Here is a 17662-nt window from a genome sequence, read left to right on the forward strand (position 1 = left end):
TGTGTGGAGCTAATGCTAGCAATAGGTGCCAGGCCGATACACGTTGGGAACGCTGTAGACTTGCACAGGTATCTAAGGCAATAATTATTAGTTTAAATCACAAAATCTAGATTATGTAAATAATAAGAACGAGTTGTCCCTATAAGAGACTGGAGTCCACATATCTTGTCTTGCAAATAAGGAGGATATAATTACCACATCAATGGACCTATCTTTCAGTACAGCCTTGGAGCAAGGCTAGGAACATTGGATCACAGACACTGGCTTCATTTGAACAGGACCACACAGTGACACTTTCTCTCCCTGGCAGCACCGGCTCCCGACACCATTCCGTTAGGTAACTATCATACCGATCCTAATTTAAAGAAAGAGTTTACAATACATAATATGTATCCATAAGGCAGTACACGGAATATAGTAGAATTTATTAAATGTTTCGCAGATATTAAAAGTCAGCGTTTGTTTTGTAAAAAAATCTCCTGCATATTGCGGCGTTATCTACACGCTGCGTTTAAACCGTACAATATATATACAAAACGAGCACCAGAGCGTGTTCGCGGGAGAGGGGGGGGGGGGGGGGGGGGGGGGGGTTAAGTGGGTGGGGGAGGTTGACTATGGGATGGCCGTGAGAGCGGATGAATATTAGTTGTTTTAATTGGTGGACACATTTACACGACAGGGTTCGGCAGGAGTTTCAGGTGATGAAGGATGATTTGCAACCGTCTCCGCCGCCTGTAAGTAAACACTGAACTGGGTAAAGGGAGAGCCTGTTCAAATAGTAAACTTTATCACATCTCCTGATTTTCAGCGAGACAGGAGGGGTGGACGCGACTACAGTCACATGTTATCATGGAGTAAGTGTGTAGTTTATACCATGTAGCTCTAGACAATACCGTCAGGTTATTCGTAATGTTGTGGGTAAGGTGTAGTTTTTGCTATTTAACTCTTGACAATTGTACCATGTTATTTATATTATCGCGTGGAGTACTTAAGATATATTTATAGAAGTGTGTAGTTTATACCATGTAGCTCTAGACAATACCGTCAGGTTATTCGTAATGTTGTGGGTAAGGTGTAGTTTTTGCTATTTAACTCTTGACAATTGTACCATGTTATTCATATTATCGCGTGGAGTACTTAAGATATATTTATAGAAGTGTGTAGTTTATACCATGTAGCTCTAGACAATACCGTCAGGTTATTCGTAATGTTGTGGGTAAGGTGTAGTTTTTGCTATTTAACTCTTGACAATTGTACCATGTTATTTATATTATCGCGTGGAGTACTTAAGATATATTTATAGAAGTGTGTAGTTTATACCATGTAGCTCTAGACAATACCGTCAGGTTATTCGTAATGTTGTGGGTAAGGTGTAGTTTTTGCTATTTAACTCTTGACAATTGTACCATGTTATTTATATTATCGCGTGGAGTACTTAAGATATATTTATAGAAGTGTGTAGTTTATACCATGTAGCTCTAGACAATACCGTCAGGTTATTCGTAATGTTGTGGGTAAGGTGTAGTTTTTGCTATTTAACTCTTGACAATTGTACCATGTTATTTATATTATCGCGTGGAGTACTTAAGATATATTTATAGAAGTGTGTAGTTTATACCATGTAGCTCTAGACAATACCGTCAGGTTATTCGTAATGTTGTGGGTAAGGTGTAGTTTTTGCTATTTAACTCTTGACAATTGTACCATGTTATTTATATTATCGCGTGGAGTACTTAAGATATATTTATAGAAGTGTGTAGTTTATACCATGTAGCTCTAGACAATACCGTCAGGTTATTCGTAATGTTGTGGGTAAGGTGTAGTTTTTGCTATTTAACTCTTGACAATTGTACCATGTTATTTATATTATCGCGTGGAGTACTTAAGATATATTTATAGAAGTGTGTAGTTTATACCATGTAGCTCTAGACAATACCGTCAGGTTATTCGTAATGTTGTGGGTAAGGTGTAGTTTTTGCTATTTAACTCTTGACAATTGTACCATGTTATTTATATTATCGCGTGGAGTACTTAAGATATATTTATAGAAGTGCGTAGTTTATGCTATGTAGCTCTAGACAATACCGTCAGGTTATTCGTAATGTTGTGGGTAAGGTGTAGTTTTTGCTATTTAACTCTTGACAATTGTACCATGTTATTTATATTATCGCGTGGAGTACTTAAGATATATTTATAGAAGTGTGTAGTTTATACCATGTAGCTCTAGACAATACCGTCAGGTTATTCGTAATGTTGTGGGTAAGGTGTAGTTTTTGCTATTTAACTCTTGACAATTTTACCATGTTATTTATATTATCGCGTGGAGTACTTAAGATATATTTATAGAAGTGTGTAGTTTATACCATGTAGCTCTAGACAATACCGTCAGGTTATTCGTAATGTTGTGGGTAAGGTGTAGTTTTTGCTATTTAACTCTTGACAATTGTACCATGTTATTTATATTATCGCGTGGAGTACTTAAGATATATTTATAGAAGTGTGTAGTTTATACCTTGTAGCTCTAGACAATACCGTCAGGTTATTCGTAATGTTGTGGGTAAGGTGTAGTTTTTGCTATTTAACTCTTGACAATTGTACCATGTTATTTATATTATCGCGTGGAGTACTTAAGATATATTTATAGAAGTGTGTAGTTTATACCATGTAGCTCTAGACAATACCGTCAGGTTATTCGTAATGTTGTGGGTAAGGTGTAGTTTTTGCTATTTAACTCTTGACAATTGTACCATGTTATTTATATTATCGCGTGGAGTACTTAAGATATATTTATAGAAGTGTGTAGTTTATACCATGTAGCTCTAGACAATACCGTCAGGTTATTCGTAATGTTGTGGGTAAGGTGTAGTTTTTGCTATTTAACTCTTGACAATTGTACCATGTTATTTATATTATCGCGTGGAGTACTTAAGATATATTTATAGAAGTGCGTAGTTTATGCTATGTAGCTCTAGACAATACCGTCAGGTTATTCGTAATGTTGTGGGTAAGGTGTAGTTTTTGCTATTTAACTCTTGACAATTGTACCATGTTATTTATATTATCGCGTGGAGTACTTAAGATATATTTATAGAAGTGTGTAGTTTATACCATGTAGCTCTAGACAATACCGTCAGGTTATTCGTAATGTTGTGGGTAAGGTGTAGTTTTTGCTATTTAACTCTTGACAATTGTACCATGTTATTTATATTATCGCGTGGAGTACTTAAGATATATTTATAGAAGTGTGTAGTTTATACCATGTAGCTCTAGACAATACCGTCAGGTTATTCGTAATGTTGTGGGTAAGGTGTAGTTTTTGCTATTTAACTCTTGACAATTGTACCATGTTATTTATATTATCGCGTGGAGTACTTAAGATATATTTATAGAAGTGTGTAGTTTATACCATGTAGCTCTAGACAATACCGTCAGGTTATTCGTAATGTTGTGGGTAAGGTGTAGTTTTTGCTATTTAACTCTTGACAATTGTACCATGTTATTTATATTATCGCGTGGAGTACTTAAGATATATTTATAGAAGTGTGTAGTTTATACCATGTAGCTCTAGACAATACCGTCAGGTTATTCGTAATGTTGTGGGTAAGGTGTAGTTTTTGCTATTTAACTCTTGACAATTTTACCATGTTATTTATATTATCGCGTGGAGTACTTAAGATATATTTATAGAAGTGTGTAGTTTATACCATGTAGCTCTAGACAATACCGTCAGGTTATTCGTAATGTTGTGGGTAAGGTGTAGTTTTTGCTATTTAACTCTTGACAATTTTACCATGTTATTTATATTATCGCGTGGAGTACTTAAGATATATTTATAGAAGTGTGTAGTTTATACCATGTAGCTCTAGACAATACCGTCAGGTTATTCGTAATGTTGTGGGTAAGGTGTAGTTTTTGCTATTTAACTCTTGACAATTGTACCATGTTATTTATATTATCGCGTGGAGTACTTAAGATATATTTATAGAAGTGTGTAGTTTATACCATGTAGCTCTAGACAATACCGTCAGGTTATTCGTAATGTTGTGGGTAAGGTGTAGTTTTTGCTATTTAACTCTTGACAATTGTACCATGTTATTTATATTATCGCGTGGAGTACTTAAGATATATTTATAGAAGTGTGTAGTTTATACCATGTAGCTCTAGACAATACCGTCAGGTTATTCGTAATGTTGTGGGTAAGGTGTAGTTTTTGCTATTTAACTCTTGACAATTGTACCATGTTATTTATATTATCGCGTGGAGTACTTAAGATATATTTATAGAAGTGTGTAGTTTATACCATGTAGCTCTAGACAATACCGTCAGGTTATTCGTAATGTTGTGGGTAAGGTGTAGTTTTTGCTATTTAACTCTTGACAATTGTACCATGTTATTTATATTATCGCGTGGAGTACTTAAGATATATTTATAGAAGTGCGTAGTTTATGCTATGTAGCTCTAGACAATACCGTCAGGTTATTCGTAATGTTGTGGGTAAGGTGTAGTTTTTGCTATTTAACTCTTGACAATTGTACCATGTTATTTATATTATCGCGTGGAGTACTTAAGATATATTTATAGAAGTGTGTAGTTTATACCATGTAGCTCTAGACAATACCGTCAGGTTATTCGTAATGTTGTGGGTAAGGTGTAGTTTTTGCTATTTAACTCTTGACAATTGTACCATGTTATTTATATTATCGCGTGGAGTGCTTAAGATATATTTATAGAAGTGTGTAGTTTATACCATGTAGCTCTAGACAATACCGTCAGGTTATTCGTAATGTTGTGGGTAAGGTGTAGTTTTTGCTATTTAACTCTTGACAATTGTACCATGTTATTTATATTATCGCGTGGAGTACTTAAGATATATTTATAGAAGTGTGTAGTTTATACCATGTAGCTCTAGACAATACCGTCAGGTTATTCGTAATGTTGTGGGTAAGGTGTAGTTTTTGCTATTTAACTCTTGACAATTGTACCATGTTATTTATATTATCGCGTGGAGTACTTAAGATATATTTATAGAAGTGTGTAGTTTATACCATGTAGCTCTAGACAATACCGTCAGGTTATTCGTAATGTTGTGGGTAAGGTGTAGTTTTTGCTATTTAACTCTTGACAATTTTACCATGTTATTTATATTATCGCGTGGAGTACTTAAGATATATTTATAGAAGTGTGTAGTTTATACCATGTAGCTCTAGACAATACCGTCAGGTTATTCGTAATGTTGTGGGTAAGGTGTAGTTTTTGCTATTTAACTCTTGACAATTTTACCATGTTATTTATATTATCGCGTGGAGTACTTAAGATATATTTATAGAAGTGTGTAGTTTATACCATGTAGCTCTAGACAATGCCATCAGATTATTCGTAATGTTGTGGGGTAAAGTGTAGTTTTTATTTACTCTTGACAATATTACCATGTTATTCATATTATCGCGTGGAGTACTTAAGATATATTTATAGAAGTGTGTAGTTTATACCATGTAGCTCTAGACAATACCGTCAGGTTATTCGTAATGTTGTGGGTAAGGTGTAGTTTTTGCTATTTAACTCTTGACAATTGTACCATGTTATTTATATTATCGCGTGGAGTACTTAAGATATATTTATAGAAGTGTGTAGTTTATACCATGTAGCTCTAGACAATACCGTCAGGTTATTCGTAATGTTGTGGGTAAGGTGTAGTTTTTGCTATTTAACTCTTGACAATTGTACCATGTTATTTATATTATCGCGTGGAGTACTTAAGATATATTTATAGAAGTGTGTAGTTTATACCATGTAGCTCTAGACAATACCGTCAGGTCATTCGTAATGTTGTGGGTAAGGTGTAGTTTTTGCTATTTAACTCTTGACAATTGTACCATGTTATTTATATTATCGCGTGGAGTACTTAAGATATATTTATAGAAGTGTGTAGTTTATACCATGTAGCTCTAGACAATACCGTCAGGTTATTCGTAATGTTGTGGGTAAGGTGTAGTTTTTGCTATTTAACTCTTGACAATTGTACCATGTTATTTATATTATCGCGTGGAGTACTTAAGATATATTTATAGAAGTGTGTAGTTTATACCATGTAGCTCTAGACAATACCGTCAGGTTATTCGTAATGTTGTGGGTAAGGTGTAGTTTTTGCTATTTAACTCTTGACAATTTTACCATGTTATTTATATTATCGCGTGGAGTACTTAAGATATATTTATTGAAGTGTGTAGTTTATACCATGTAGCTCTAGACAATACCGTCAGGTTATTCGTAATGTTGTGGGTAAGGTGTAGTTTTTGCTATTTAACTCTTGACAATTTTACCATGTTATTTATATTATCGCGTGGAGTACTTAAGATATATTTATAGAAGTGTGTAGTTTATACCATGTAGCTCTAGACAATGCCATCAGATTATTCGTAATGTTGTGGGGTAAAGTGTAGTTTTTATTTATTCTTGACAATATTACAATGTTATTCATATTATCGCGTGGAGTACTTAAGATATATTTATAGAAGTGTGTAGTTTATACCATGTAGCTCTAGACAATACCATCAGATTATTCGTAATGTTGTGGGGTAAAGTGTAGTTTTCATTTACTCTTGACAATATTACCATGTTATTCATATTATCGCGTGGAGTACTTAAGATATATTTATAGAAGTGTGTAGTTTATACCATGTAGCTCTAGACAATGCCATCAGGCTATTCGTAATGTTGTGGGGTAAAGTGTAGTTTTCATTTACTCTTGACAATATTACCATGTTATTCATATTATCGCGTGGAGTACTTAAGATATATTTATAGAAGTGTGTAGTTTATACCATGTAGCTCTAGACAATGCCATCAGGCTATTCGTAATGTTGTGGGGTAAAGTGTAGTTTTTATTTACTCTTGACAATATTACCATGTTATTCATATTATCGCGTGGAGTACTTAAGATATATTTATAGAAGTGTGTAGTTTATACCATGTAGCTCTAGACAATGCCATCAGGCTATTCGTAATGTTGTGGGGTAAAGTGTAGTTTTTATTTACTCTTGACAATATTACCATGTTATTCATATTATCGCGTGGAGTACTTAAGATATATTTATAGAAGTGTGTAGTTTATACCATGTAGCTCTAGACAATGCCATCAGGCTATTCGTAATGTTGTGGGGTAAAGTGTAGTTTTTATTTACTCTAGACAATATTACCATGTTATTCATATTGTCGTGGGGTATAGATGTATAGCTCTAGACAATATTACCATGTTATTCATATTGTCGTGGGGTATAGATGTATAGCTCTAGACAATATTACCATGTTATTCGTATTATCGTGGAGTAAGTGTGTAGTTTATGCTATGCATTTGTAGACAATGCCATTAGGCTATTCATATTGTCGTGGGGTAGGTGTGCAGCTCTAGACAATATTACCATGTTATTCGTATTATCGTTGTGTAAGTGTGTAGTTTATGCTATGCATTTGTAGACAATGCCATCGCATTATTCGTAATGTCGTGGGGTAGATGTGCAGCTGTAGACAATATTACCATCTTATTCGTATCATCGTGGAGTAAGTGTGTAGTTTATGCTATGCATTTGTAGACAATACCATCAGGTTATTCGTATTGTCGTGGGGTAGGTGTATAGCTCTAGACAATATTACCACGTTATTCGTGAGACGGTATGTGTACGCCTTTCCTCCAGTATCTCCGTCCCGACCCATCTGTTTGAAACGTGGATGATAAAATTTAATCTGCATGTTGGTGAATAACTACAGTTACATCCAGCTGACATATGACCCGAGTCGTGCACTGAACGGGGAACGCAGTTGGCAAGCCATCACTGGGATATGCATGTGTTGTACAAACAGTGGCGGGTTCAGGTGCCCGTTCACAAAGCGATCGTCCAACTCACATACTAACATAGACTTAATTACCAGCGTCGTAGCGAAGTCTTCAGACCCTCGAAAATACACTTAAAAATAAATCCAACTCATGCATAGAATGATTTGGCAAGTCTAGACTGGCTCAACTCTGAAATTAAGAATTGTTCTGGAATCCATTTGGATTTTATTTTTTTGTAGACATATATTTTTAAATAAGATAACTATAATTCTCGGATCAAATGCTGGTTCAGTCGTAGCACTAAAATGGCTTTGTGAATCGACACTAGGAAGTCATAATTACGGTATAGTAAGCTACGTTTATAACGAACACGCTTATAACGAACTGACGGATATAACGAACTTTTTTTTAGTCCCGGACATTTGATGTATATATGCTTTGTATATGCTTATAACGAACTACGGTCATTACGAACTAATATTACTGGTCCCTTTGAGTTCGTTATAACCGTAGTTTACTGTATCTGCATTCTCGCTGACTATGTCTGACGTCCTGCACCATTATGCGGAATATATGAATTTAATTTAACCAAAATCAATATAGCTTATAAAAAGCAAGTCTGTTTGTATTCACATATATAATCAGCAATGGAAAACATGAAGTTAAAAAAGAGAAATGTTTTGTGTGATGAAACATATCATGGTCAATATGTCAGTGCTTACAATGATTTTCAATGTATCAGTCTTTCTATAAATTTAAAGTTTCTAAAGGCTGATACACTACATCTAAAACAGTTAAACGATTTTTTCAACACACAAGTTCTCACAGTTGATGTTGGTGTTTATGTGCGTGCGTGCGTGCGTGCGTGCGTGCGTGCATGTATACATGTCCATTGTGGAGGGTATACATGCATGTCTAACACAATGGACTGCGTGTAGAATATATGGCCCTTTGAAATGCAATTTCCAACATGTTGATAAGGATGAACTTTATGCGCGATGACGCTAACAACGGTTTTAATTGATAGACATTATCAAATCTTTGTCTATGACGTGGTATAATGTCTGTAATTAGTCTGTTTGGGGGAGACTGGTCACAACAGAGACAATGGATGACATTAACACGGCTTTAGAGACACAAAGAAGGGATACTCCGTACTTAACGACCGTGCTGTCATATTCCTGCACAGCTGAATATAATCATCCACTTACCCAACCATCGCATTCTTTGACACACACTTATCCATAGAATCAGAACTCCCACCACCCTTCACTCACATATATAACATCATCAACACACTCACTCATACAAACAGCCACTGCTCACTGAAAAGCCTCCACTGTTCCACCGTCTGTATTGCTGTAATACATCCAGTTTCCTCCGTGTGATATTGCTGTAATACATCCAGTTTCCTCAGTGTGATATTGCTTTAATACATCCAGTTTCCTCCGTGTGATATTGCTGTAATACATCCAGTTTCCTCCGTGTGATATTGCTGTAATACATCCAGTTTCCTCCGTGTGATATTGTTGTAATACATCCAGTTTCCTCCGTGTGTTATTGCTGTAATACATCCAGTTTCCTCCATGTGATATTGCTGTAATACATCCAGTTTCCTCCGTGTGATATTGCTGTAATACATCCAGTTTCCTCCGTGTGATATTGCTGTAATACATCCAGTTTCCTCCGTGTGATATTGCTGTAATACATCCAGTTTCCCCCGTGTGATATTGCTGTAATACATCCAGTTTCCTCCATGTGATATTGCTGTAATACATCCAGTTTCCTCCATGTGATATTGCTGTAATACATCCAGTTTCCTCCGTGTGATATTGCTGTAATACATCCAGTTTCCTCCGTGTGATATTGCTGTAATACATCCAGTTTCCTCCGTGTGATATTGCTGTAATACATCCAGTTTCCTCCGTGTGATATTGCTGTAATACATCCAGTTTCCTCCATGTGATATTGCTGTAATACATCCAGTTTCCTCCGTGTGATATTGCTGTAATACATCGAGTGTTCCCCCGTGTGATATTGCTGTAATACATCCAGTTTTCCCCGTGTGATATTGCTGTCATACATCCAGTTTTCACCCGTGTGATATTGCTGAAATACATCCAGCTTCACCCGTGTGATATGGCTGTAATACATCCAGTTTCCCCCGTGTGATATGGCTGCAATACATCCAGCTTCACACGTGTGATATTGGTGTAATACATCCACTGTTCCCCCGTTTGATATTTATGTTATACCTCCAGTGTTCCCCGTGTGATATTGCTGTAATACATCCAGTTTCCCCGTGTGATATTGATGTTATACCTCCAGTGTTCCCCGTGTGATATTGCTGTAATACATCGAGTGTTCCCCCGTGTGATATTGCTGTAATACATCGAGTGTTCCCCGTGTGATATTGCTGTAAAAATACATCGAGTGTTCCCCCGTGTGATGGTGCTGTAATACATCGAGTGTTCCCCCGTGTGATATTGCTGTAATACATCCAGTTTCCTCCGTGTGATATTGCTGTAATACATTCAGTTTCCCCCGTGTGATGGTGCTGCCGACAGGTAACAGTTATATTTAATGTTGCAGATCGTCCTTGTACTACAGATCCATGGCAAATGAGAAGACGGAGATGGTTGAGCGATCTAATCCACGAACAGTACGTATATATATATATACACTTCTCAACATTTGCTCAGGACCAAAACAATCATCTTTCGTGAAAGGTGTGCTCCTTAGCAAATGTTGAGTAGTATACATCTGTCAAAAACATCCTCCTTTGAAAACACCAAAGCAGATGATGCCCTTGACATGGGGCTTGACGGATGAAGATCAGCTGAGCTTTGCTCACTCGACTCTTTAACTGAAATAATAATTTCTGTGAGGTTTTATGCAATTTCAAATTGTCCCAGCTTAATGAGTGAGCGAAAACCCAAAGAGTACCACATTGCATCCTCGATTATCTAGCGTATTATTATATCTCCATTCCATTGTGATTAGTCTGGATCAATACGTCATTAAAGCGTCGTTTTGAGTCTTGTTCGAATGGATACACTGGATAATCGAGGATGACCACATCGTTAGCAAAAGATCATAATCCCGACAAAACTTGGTCTAATTGCAGCATATCTACGCAGCCATTGAGTCTCGACGCCTCAGAGCGTCCAGGGTGCCTTCTATCAGGAGATGTGGTGACGCTTTAATGACGCTTATATCTCGTTTAAGATTATTGCACTTTCATAGCGATGGGCGTGTGTGTGTGTGTGTGTGTGTGTGTGTGAGTGTGCGTGCGTGTGTGTGTGGGTGTGTGTGCGTGCGTGCGTGCGTCCGTGTGTGTGTGTGTGTCAACACTCAGACACAGTGTACAGCGTCGACCAGTCCTTGTTTTATCCCCTTAATCCCGAGCCCAGGCAGGGTAACAACAAGTACCATCTTTGAATGTCTTTTGGTATGACGCGACCAGGAGAGCGCCGTGCGTCAAGCTCCATCTAGACTAACGGGTGATTGTTGAACGTAGTGTAAACAAGCCCGTGAACTATTGACAATGTGTTCAAAGCAGTGTTAAACCTAACTCACTATTCTGTTACCTCCGCAGAAAGATGGCAAGGAGTTGCTCGCCACCAGCTCATACGTGACCAAGAAGACAGCAGCGCAGGGGATGCTGGACATCGCTCTGCTAATGGCGAACGCGTCACAGCTCAACTCCTTGTTTCGGGTGCCGTCGGATCAGCTGACTGGCACGCACTACACGACCATCGTCTTCATATTCCTGTCCATCTTTCTCCAGGTGGTGGCGGGGACGCTCATCATCATCATGGGGTTCAAGCGCATGCGCACTGAGAAAGAGCGCAGTACAGCGGAAGTGCTTAATAATACTGTGGTAGTCCTGATCTTTTTGATAACAATCCTCAACATATTCGTCAATGCATTTGATATTAACCTGAAACAGTCGGCTTGAAAGTGCCGACAATGAGGCTGGCGTGAAAGGACGAACACTTTATTATTATGTAATGCTCATGCGCAGACTTGTGATGCTACTTCCGCCTGTCCATCTAGATCAGTTACCATAGACACATGTACATGTACTAGTATATGGTCTCTATCTGAATATATGCTACTCAAACTCTGATAGGGATACTGATCTGTTATATTATACATATACCTGTCTATTACGAGATCAATCAAGCCTATTTGTTGGGGTTCGTTATGAGACGACCAATAACTCGAAAAACGTCGACAAGCATTCCTTTTTCATCTTCCCGAGGCAAGGGAGTTAACTTTCTATAAAGGTTCATCCTTGCCGAACTAGGCTGGAATTTCGCGGTCCGATCGTAGCGCCATCAGTGGCTTTTTAAAACGAGGTATGTCCCTTCTATGGCCTTCCTATTGACCCATCAGATTCCACCTATCATATTACATGCATTTGCATGGTGGCACCCACTCAAGACGATCTGATCGATAATAAAAAACTGTATTGTGATAAAAAGAGCCTTACCTTGTGAAGTGCATCAAATGACTTGAACACCCTAAGTACCTTAAAAGCATGAACAGATTTGGAAAATATCTGTTGACGCCGAGTTTGCGGTACAATATGCCATCCTGCATTCCACCGAAATCTGCATGGCAGAACCGGATTTCGATTTTGTTACGCGAGTTTGATTGAACTGTGCATGGACTCGTCAAGCCAAAACCAAACCAAATTACAGCCTAGTTCGGCAACGGTAGAAACTGGACTTTTATAGTCAGTTAACTCCCTTGCCCCGTGAAGTTGTTCATTTCCAAGTGTTTGGTCGTCCCAGAAAGGAGTGCGTTTGGTTTCACACCGCTTTGAACAGTATTGCAGTTCATATCACGGCATTGATGTGGGAGGTAAGTGAAACAGGCCTTAGACGTTCGTTTCCTTGCGTTCGAACCAACTATCACAGGTTCCTGGTACGCCTATGGGACGCAACTCTGCACAGCGAATTGCGGCCACATTAGACGACTGGGCCACCCATGCCCTAAACAGTTTAGTGCGCGGACGCCGTGTTTATTTCAGACATTTGGTCCCCTGGGGTTAAAAATCGACAAATAACGCACAAATTTCTGTCCTTTTGGATACATCTTAGTATTTCATTGGCCGACATACTCGTTCTCATGGACAATCTCGAGTCCTACTACTTTCCTTAAACATATTCTAAGGATACAGTCGGAATTGTACAATGGACTCTGCTTTTAACAGATTTTTTTTTATGATTATGGAAAAGGGTTCAATAATACGAAATATAATTCACGGTGTTTGAATCGACCAGATGGTCTGACATATCTGAGTTATTTATTGCATGTATGGTTATTTATACAAATGCACTCATGTTTTATTTATTTAATTCTCCTTTCTTATACTCAACATACGATCCTAAGGTTGTGCTGCATATTGGGAACAGTACCTTCGTCTCTCGTGTTAATGTGACTTTTCTGCTGCTCGCGGTGTAAACGCGGACCAATCGTACAGTAAATGTTTTGTGGTCTTCACGTTGTGAATTCCATAATCATATACATATATTGTTTGTCATCTTTAAGTTACTATTCTTTAATCTTTGTGCAACCGGTTTCCTGTACGCGGTAGACCAATCTGATTCATCGGTGGGTTCTTGGGCAGGATAGCTCCCCAATACATCATACATGTAAAGTGCTCTCCCGCTTGGATTCAACATAGCTCCCCAATAAAAAAGCTCGTTTATAATGCGCCAGATTCCATTCACAAGTGGATGCTCATAGCGCTACAGTGTCAATAAAACTGGTGCATGAGACAAAAAACGCAATTCATGTTAGGCCGTAGTATTTCCGGAGCAGATATATTTTCATTCCACTCTGGAAAGATGGAAGGGTGGTGATAGTTTCAGTTAACGTGGCAGTTGGTTTCATGGTGTTTGGGTCTGTTTTTTTGTTTGTTGTTTCACGCAGCACTCAGCAATATTCCAGCTATATGACGGCGGTCTGTAATTAATCGAGTCTGGACCAGACAATCCAGTGATTGTCATCATGAGCATCGATCCACGCAATTGGGTGAGTCTGTGAGTATGGTTTTACGCCACTTTTAGCATTATTCCAGCAATATCACGTCGGGGGACACCGGAAAAGGGCTTCACACATTTACTCATGTCGGGAATCGAACCCGGGTCTTCGGCGTGACAAGCGAACGCTTTAACCACTAGGCTACCCGACCGCCCCTCCACGCAATTGGGATACGATGACATGCAGCTATATTATGACGGTCTGTAAATAATCGACTCTGGACCAGACAATCCAGTGATTGATATAGGGAGCATCGACCCATGCAATTGGGTTTTTGGTTTTGGTTTGTTGTTTAACGCCGCACTCAGCAATATTCCAGCTATATGACAGCGGTCTGTACATAATCGACTCTGGACCAGACAATCCAGTGATTGATATAGGGAGCATCGACCCATGCTATTGGGTTTTTGGTTTTGGTTTGTTGTTTAACGCCGCACTCAGCAATATTCCAGCTATATGGCGGCGCTCTGTAAGTAATCGAGTCTTGACCAGACAATCCAGTGATTGACAAAATGAGCATCGATCCACGCAATTGGGATACGATGACATGCATCAACCAAGTCAGCGAGTCCAACCACCCGATCCCGTAAGTTGCCTCTTATCCCCAATCATAGGTTTCTGGCGTGCCCAAGGGACGCAACTCTGCACACCGAATCGCGGCGCCTTGGACGACTTGACCACCCGTGCCACCCGCCTACTATGAAGTCATTAAGCAACAGTTGTCTTTTCCCAATCATTCCACCTATGCAAACAGTAAACTACAGTTATAACCAACTCAAAGGGACCACTAACTTTAGTTCGTAATAACCGTAGTACGTTATAAGCATATATACAGCATATATGCAACAAATGGCCGGGACTAAAAAATAAGTTCGTTATAAGCGTGTTCGTTATAAACGTAGTTTACTGTACTTATTCTGTTTAATTGGCTTCCTCGTGACGTGTTCTCTGTCCATGATGGTTTTTTTAAAAGTATCATCCTTCTGTTGTTAATAATTAGCCTACTCATGTTAATCTCTCTCCTGTATGTACATTGTCATTACTGTTAATACTCCGCCTACCATATATCTTCTACATAATGGTCATTACATCGCTATAATAACGCAATAAAGTAGTTATTATCCATAAATTGCAATAAAGGTCCATAAAAGACAATTCAAGACAATTGAACGACAAATTGTTGGCTTCTGCTTGCCTTTTTATAGCCACTACCACGAGTTAGGAATGCCATAACTTGCACGTGCATTTTGCTTTGCTGTTTTCCTCCATGACATTTTTGAACACGTGAACAATGCCGCTTAAGATATTGCAAATCGACAATGGCTGCGTTTTGACGCACCGTTTGTCGAATATCAGGCCGTTAACATTTTCCAAAAACATATATCCAATTAAAATACCGGATTTTTTGTGTAGTCAGGTTCATTGAACTACATACTACCTATGCGTTTCCTTTTTTGAAGAGTGTATATACATATAGTCTATATATATATTATGCTATACAAGCTATCATCGCGTTCCTGTGAATGCCGATGCCTGCTGTAGTCGTTCGCCGACGCCTGCTGTGTGACCTTCACCGATCCTGTGTTATTTGTCTTATTACCATGCCTGTAGTATCTGACCTTTAAGAGTGAGTGATTGAGTTGAGACGTAACAATACTGTGGCCAGTAACCCAGCTTAGATCCATGAGGAAAGCTCAAATTGGTGCAACAAATATTGGTTTCACACACTGAACCCATGTGTGGAATCGAACCCGGCCCTCGGTTGACGAACGAAAGCTTTAACCACTTGGCTTCCCACCTCACCTATTATTACCGGAGGAAAATGTCATTTGAATATGAGTCATATGTAACGGAATAGGTATTTCCATATATCTACAAAGTAAATTTACTACATGTATTTGTAAATGATGGTGCAGTGGAACAGGAAGCATACTCTGTTACTTTTCCAAAGTGGCAGCATCCCTATTTAAAAGCTTGTCTAATAACACTTTCATGCTATTAATTCAACACAACGCTATGGTAACTAATTTCGTGAGACAGTGCATGGGCGGATACAGAGGGGGGTATCCGCCCATGTCAGCAGTGAAACAATTCATGATAGCTGCCACACAAACTTGGTTTTGGAACTGATGACGCTGCAGAGAAACGCAAATTCTGCATTGACCCCCTGCCGTCCGTGTATGCTCACCATTGCATAAAATTTCTAACATGCAATTGGTTTGATCATGTACTCCCAACACAATGTACCCGTGAAGATCCGGGGTAGAATAGGTCTTCCTATTCCTATTCCTACCCATGCTTGCCGTAAAAGGCGACTCCGCTTGTCGTAACAGGCGATTAACGGGATCGGGTGGTCAGGCTCGTTGACTTGGTTGATGCATGTCATCGATCCCAAATGCGTGGATTGGTGCTCATGATATCAATCACTGGATTGTCTGGTCCAGAGCCGATTATTTACAGACCGTCATAATATAGCTGGAATAGAGCTGAGTGTGGCGTTAAACAACAAACAAACCTTAAACAATGACTAGCATAAACATGTTTGGTGTGGGAAGTAACACACATTTACCAGCACCTGAACACTAGTCTTGATTAGTGATGATCAGGACAATAGAGGCCACTGTCAAATATGAAGCTGTTACACGGAAAACGACAAAAAAAATTGGCAAGGTCATAACATCTCGGTAACTTGTGTGTTCACCATAAGTGTCAAGTGTTGCCCCCTTTCTTCTGGACCAAAGAGAGGTTTTACGCCGCTTTTAGCAACATTCCAGCAATATCACGGCGGGGGACACAAGATATGGGCTTCACACATTGTACCCATGTCGGGAATCGAACCCGGGTCTTCGGCGTGATGAGAGAACGCTTTAACCACTGGACTACCCCACCGCCCCTGGACCAAAAAGCATCACACGTTCGGGACCGTAAGCCCATTCTGTCTGTAGTCGCGCGCCGTCATGGGATGTATCCTGTTTAAATCTGGCGATTTGGGGACGCAAAGAACCTTGCTTCGTGATTCTTTGAATTGCTGCTGTCAAACGTGCTCTACGCGATCTAACGTTATGTTGAAAACTGACGTTAGCATGGCTAATAATAGGAACAAGATGCGGATGTAGGCTTTCATCACAATAGCGTTGGACAGTTACGTTGCCAGGTTTGTTTTACCACAGTGGGATATTCTCTTCCACATCATTACCCTACCACCACCAAATCTGAATGCAGGTGTCGGTACGCCCTGGCTCTACCATCAGATCATTGCATCATAAATCTGGACTCGTTGTTGACCCAAACTGTTCTCCATCCTCACTGGGCAATGTTCTGCATCCTTGACACCACCCACATCGCAGTGAACGATGTTGTTGCGTCAAAATAACATCTCAAACAGGCCTCTGAGCTTGGAACCTGCCCCAGAAAGGTGGTTCTATACTATCTGGTTGATAATCGTCCTGGAATTGCTTAGTTGATTTGGTTTGGTACACATTTGCAGCAAATGATGTAGCCATATGGAGCGGCCCTAGGCAAACGTTTTAACTCAGTCACCCTCTTTTATGGGCCTATTTGTGACACTGTCTTCTTTGACCCTTTCTCCATGACTTGTTACTTTCTGTGTATTGTTACATTCGAGTCATGCTTTTGCTATCTGTTGCAAGATTCTCAATGTCATCCAGCCGACGACCATTAGACTCTAACAAGCATGGGTTGCTGAATATCAACCTTAAGGGGTGTTCTCTAGAATCTGCCAATGTATTTCATATACCTGTACCAGTATGAATA

At 39.1% G+C, this 17662-nt stretch overlaps 1 protein-coding gene across 3 annotated transcripts; it reads left to right on the forward strand.

The window, feature by feature from the left end:
- LOC124140279 (ninjurin-2-like) lies at positions 1-13866 on the forward strand. 3 transcript variants are annotated; one of them, XM_046507785.2, is made up of 4 exons: positions 1-68; positions 220-337; positions 10424-10493; positions 11430-13866. In XM_046507785.2, the coding sequence occupies exons 3-4, from the start codon at positions 10446-10448 to the stop codon at positions 11790-11792; spliced, it is 411 nt and encodes a 136-aa protein (XP_046363741.1). In that variant the 5' UTR covers positions 1-68; positions 220-337; positions 10424-10445; the 3' UTR covers positions 11793-13866. The 3 variants fall into 3 exon arrangements, with proteins under 3 accessions (XP_046363741.1, XP_046363740.2, XP_048252380.1); XM_046507784.2 differs by lacking the exons at positions 1-68; positions 220-337 and adding an exon at positions 602-734; XM_048396423.1 differs by lacking the exons at positions 1-68; positions 220-337 and adding an exon at positions 721-854.
- Positions 13867-17662: the final 3796 nt, after the last annotated feature.

This window comes from Haliotis rufescens, unplaced genomic scaffold (genome assembly GCF_023055435.1).
Source record: "Haliotis rufescens isolate VD_foot unplaced genomic scaffold, xgHalRufe1.0.p SCAF_15, whole genome shotgun sequence".
NCBI classification, from domain to species: Eukaryota; Metazoa; Mollusca; class Gastropoda; order Lepetellida; family Haliotidae; genus Haliotis; species Haliotis rufescens.

Excerpts from the sequence above, each read along its gene's own strand:
- LOC124140279 (XM_046507784.2), top strand. The coding sequence starts at position 709 with ATGATTTGCAACCGTCTCCGCCGCCT. Across the intron at positions 735-10,423 it reads TGCAACCGTCTCCGCCGCCT|ATCGTCCTTGTACTACAGAT; the intron begins GTAAGTAAACAC and ends TTAATGTTGCAG. Across the intron at positions 10,494-11,429 it reads AGCGATCTAATCCACGAACA|AAAGATGGCAAGGAGTTGCT; the intron begins GTACGTATATAT and ends TTACCTCCGCAG.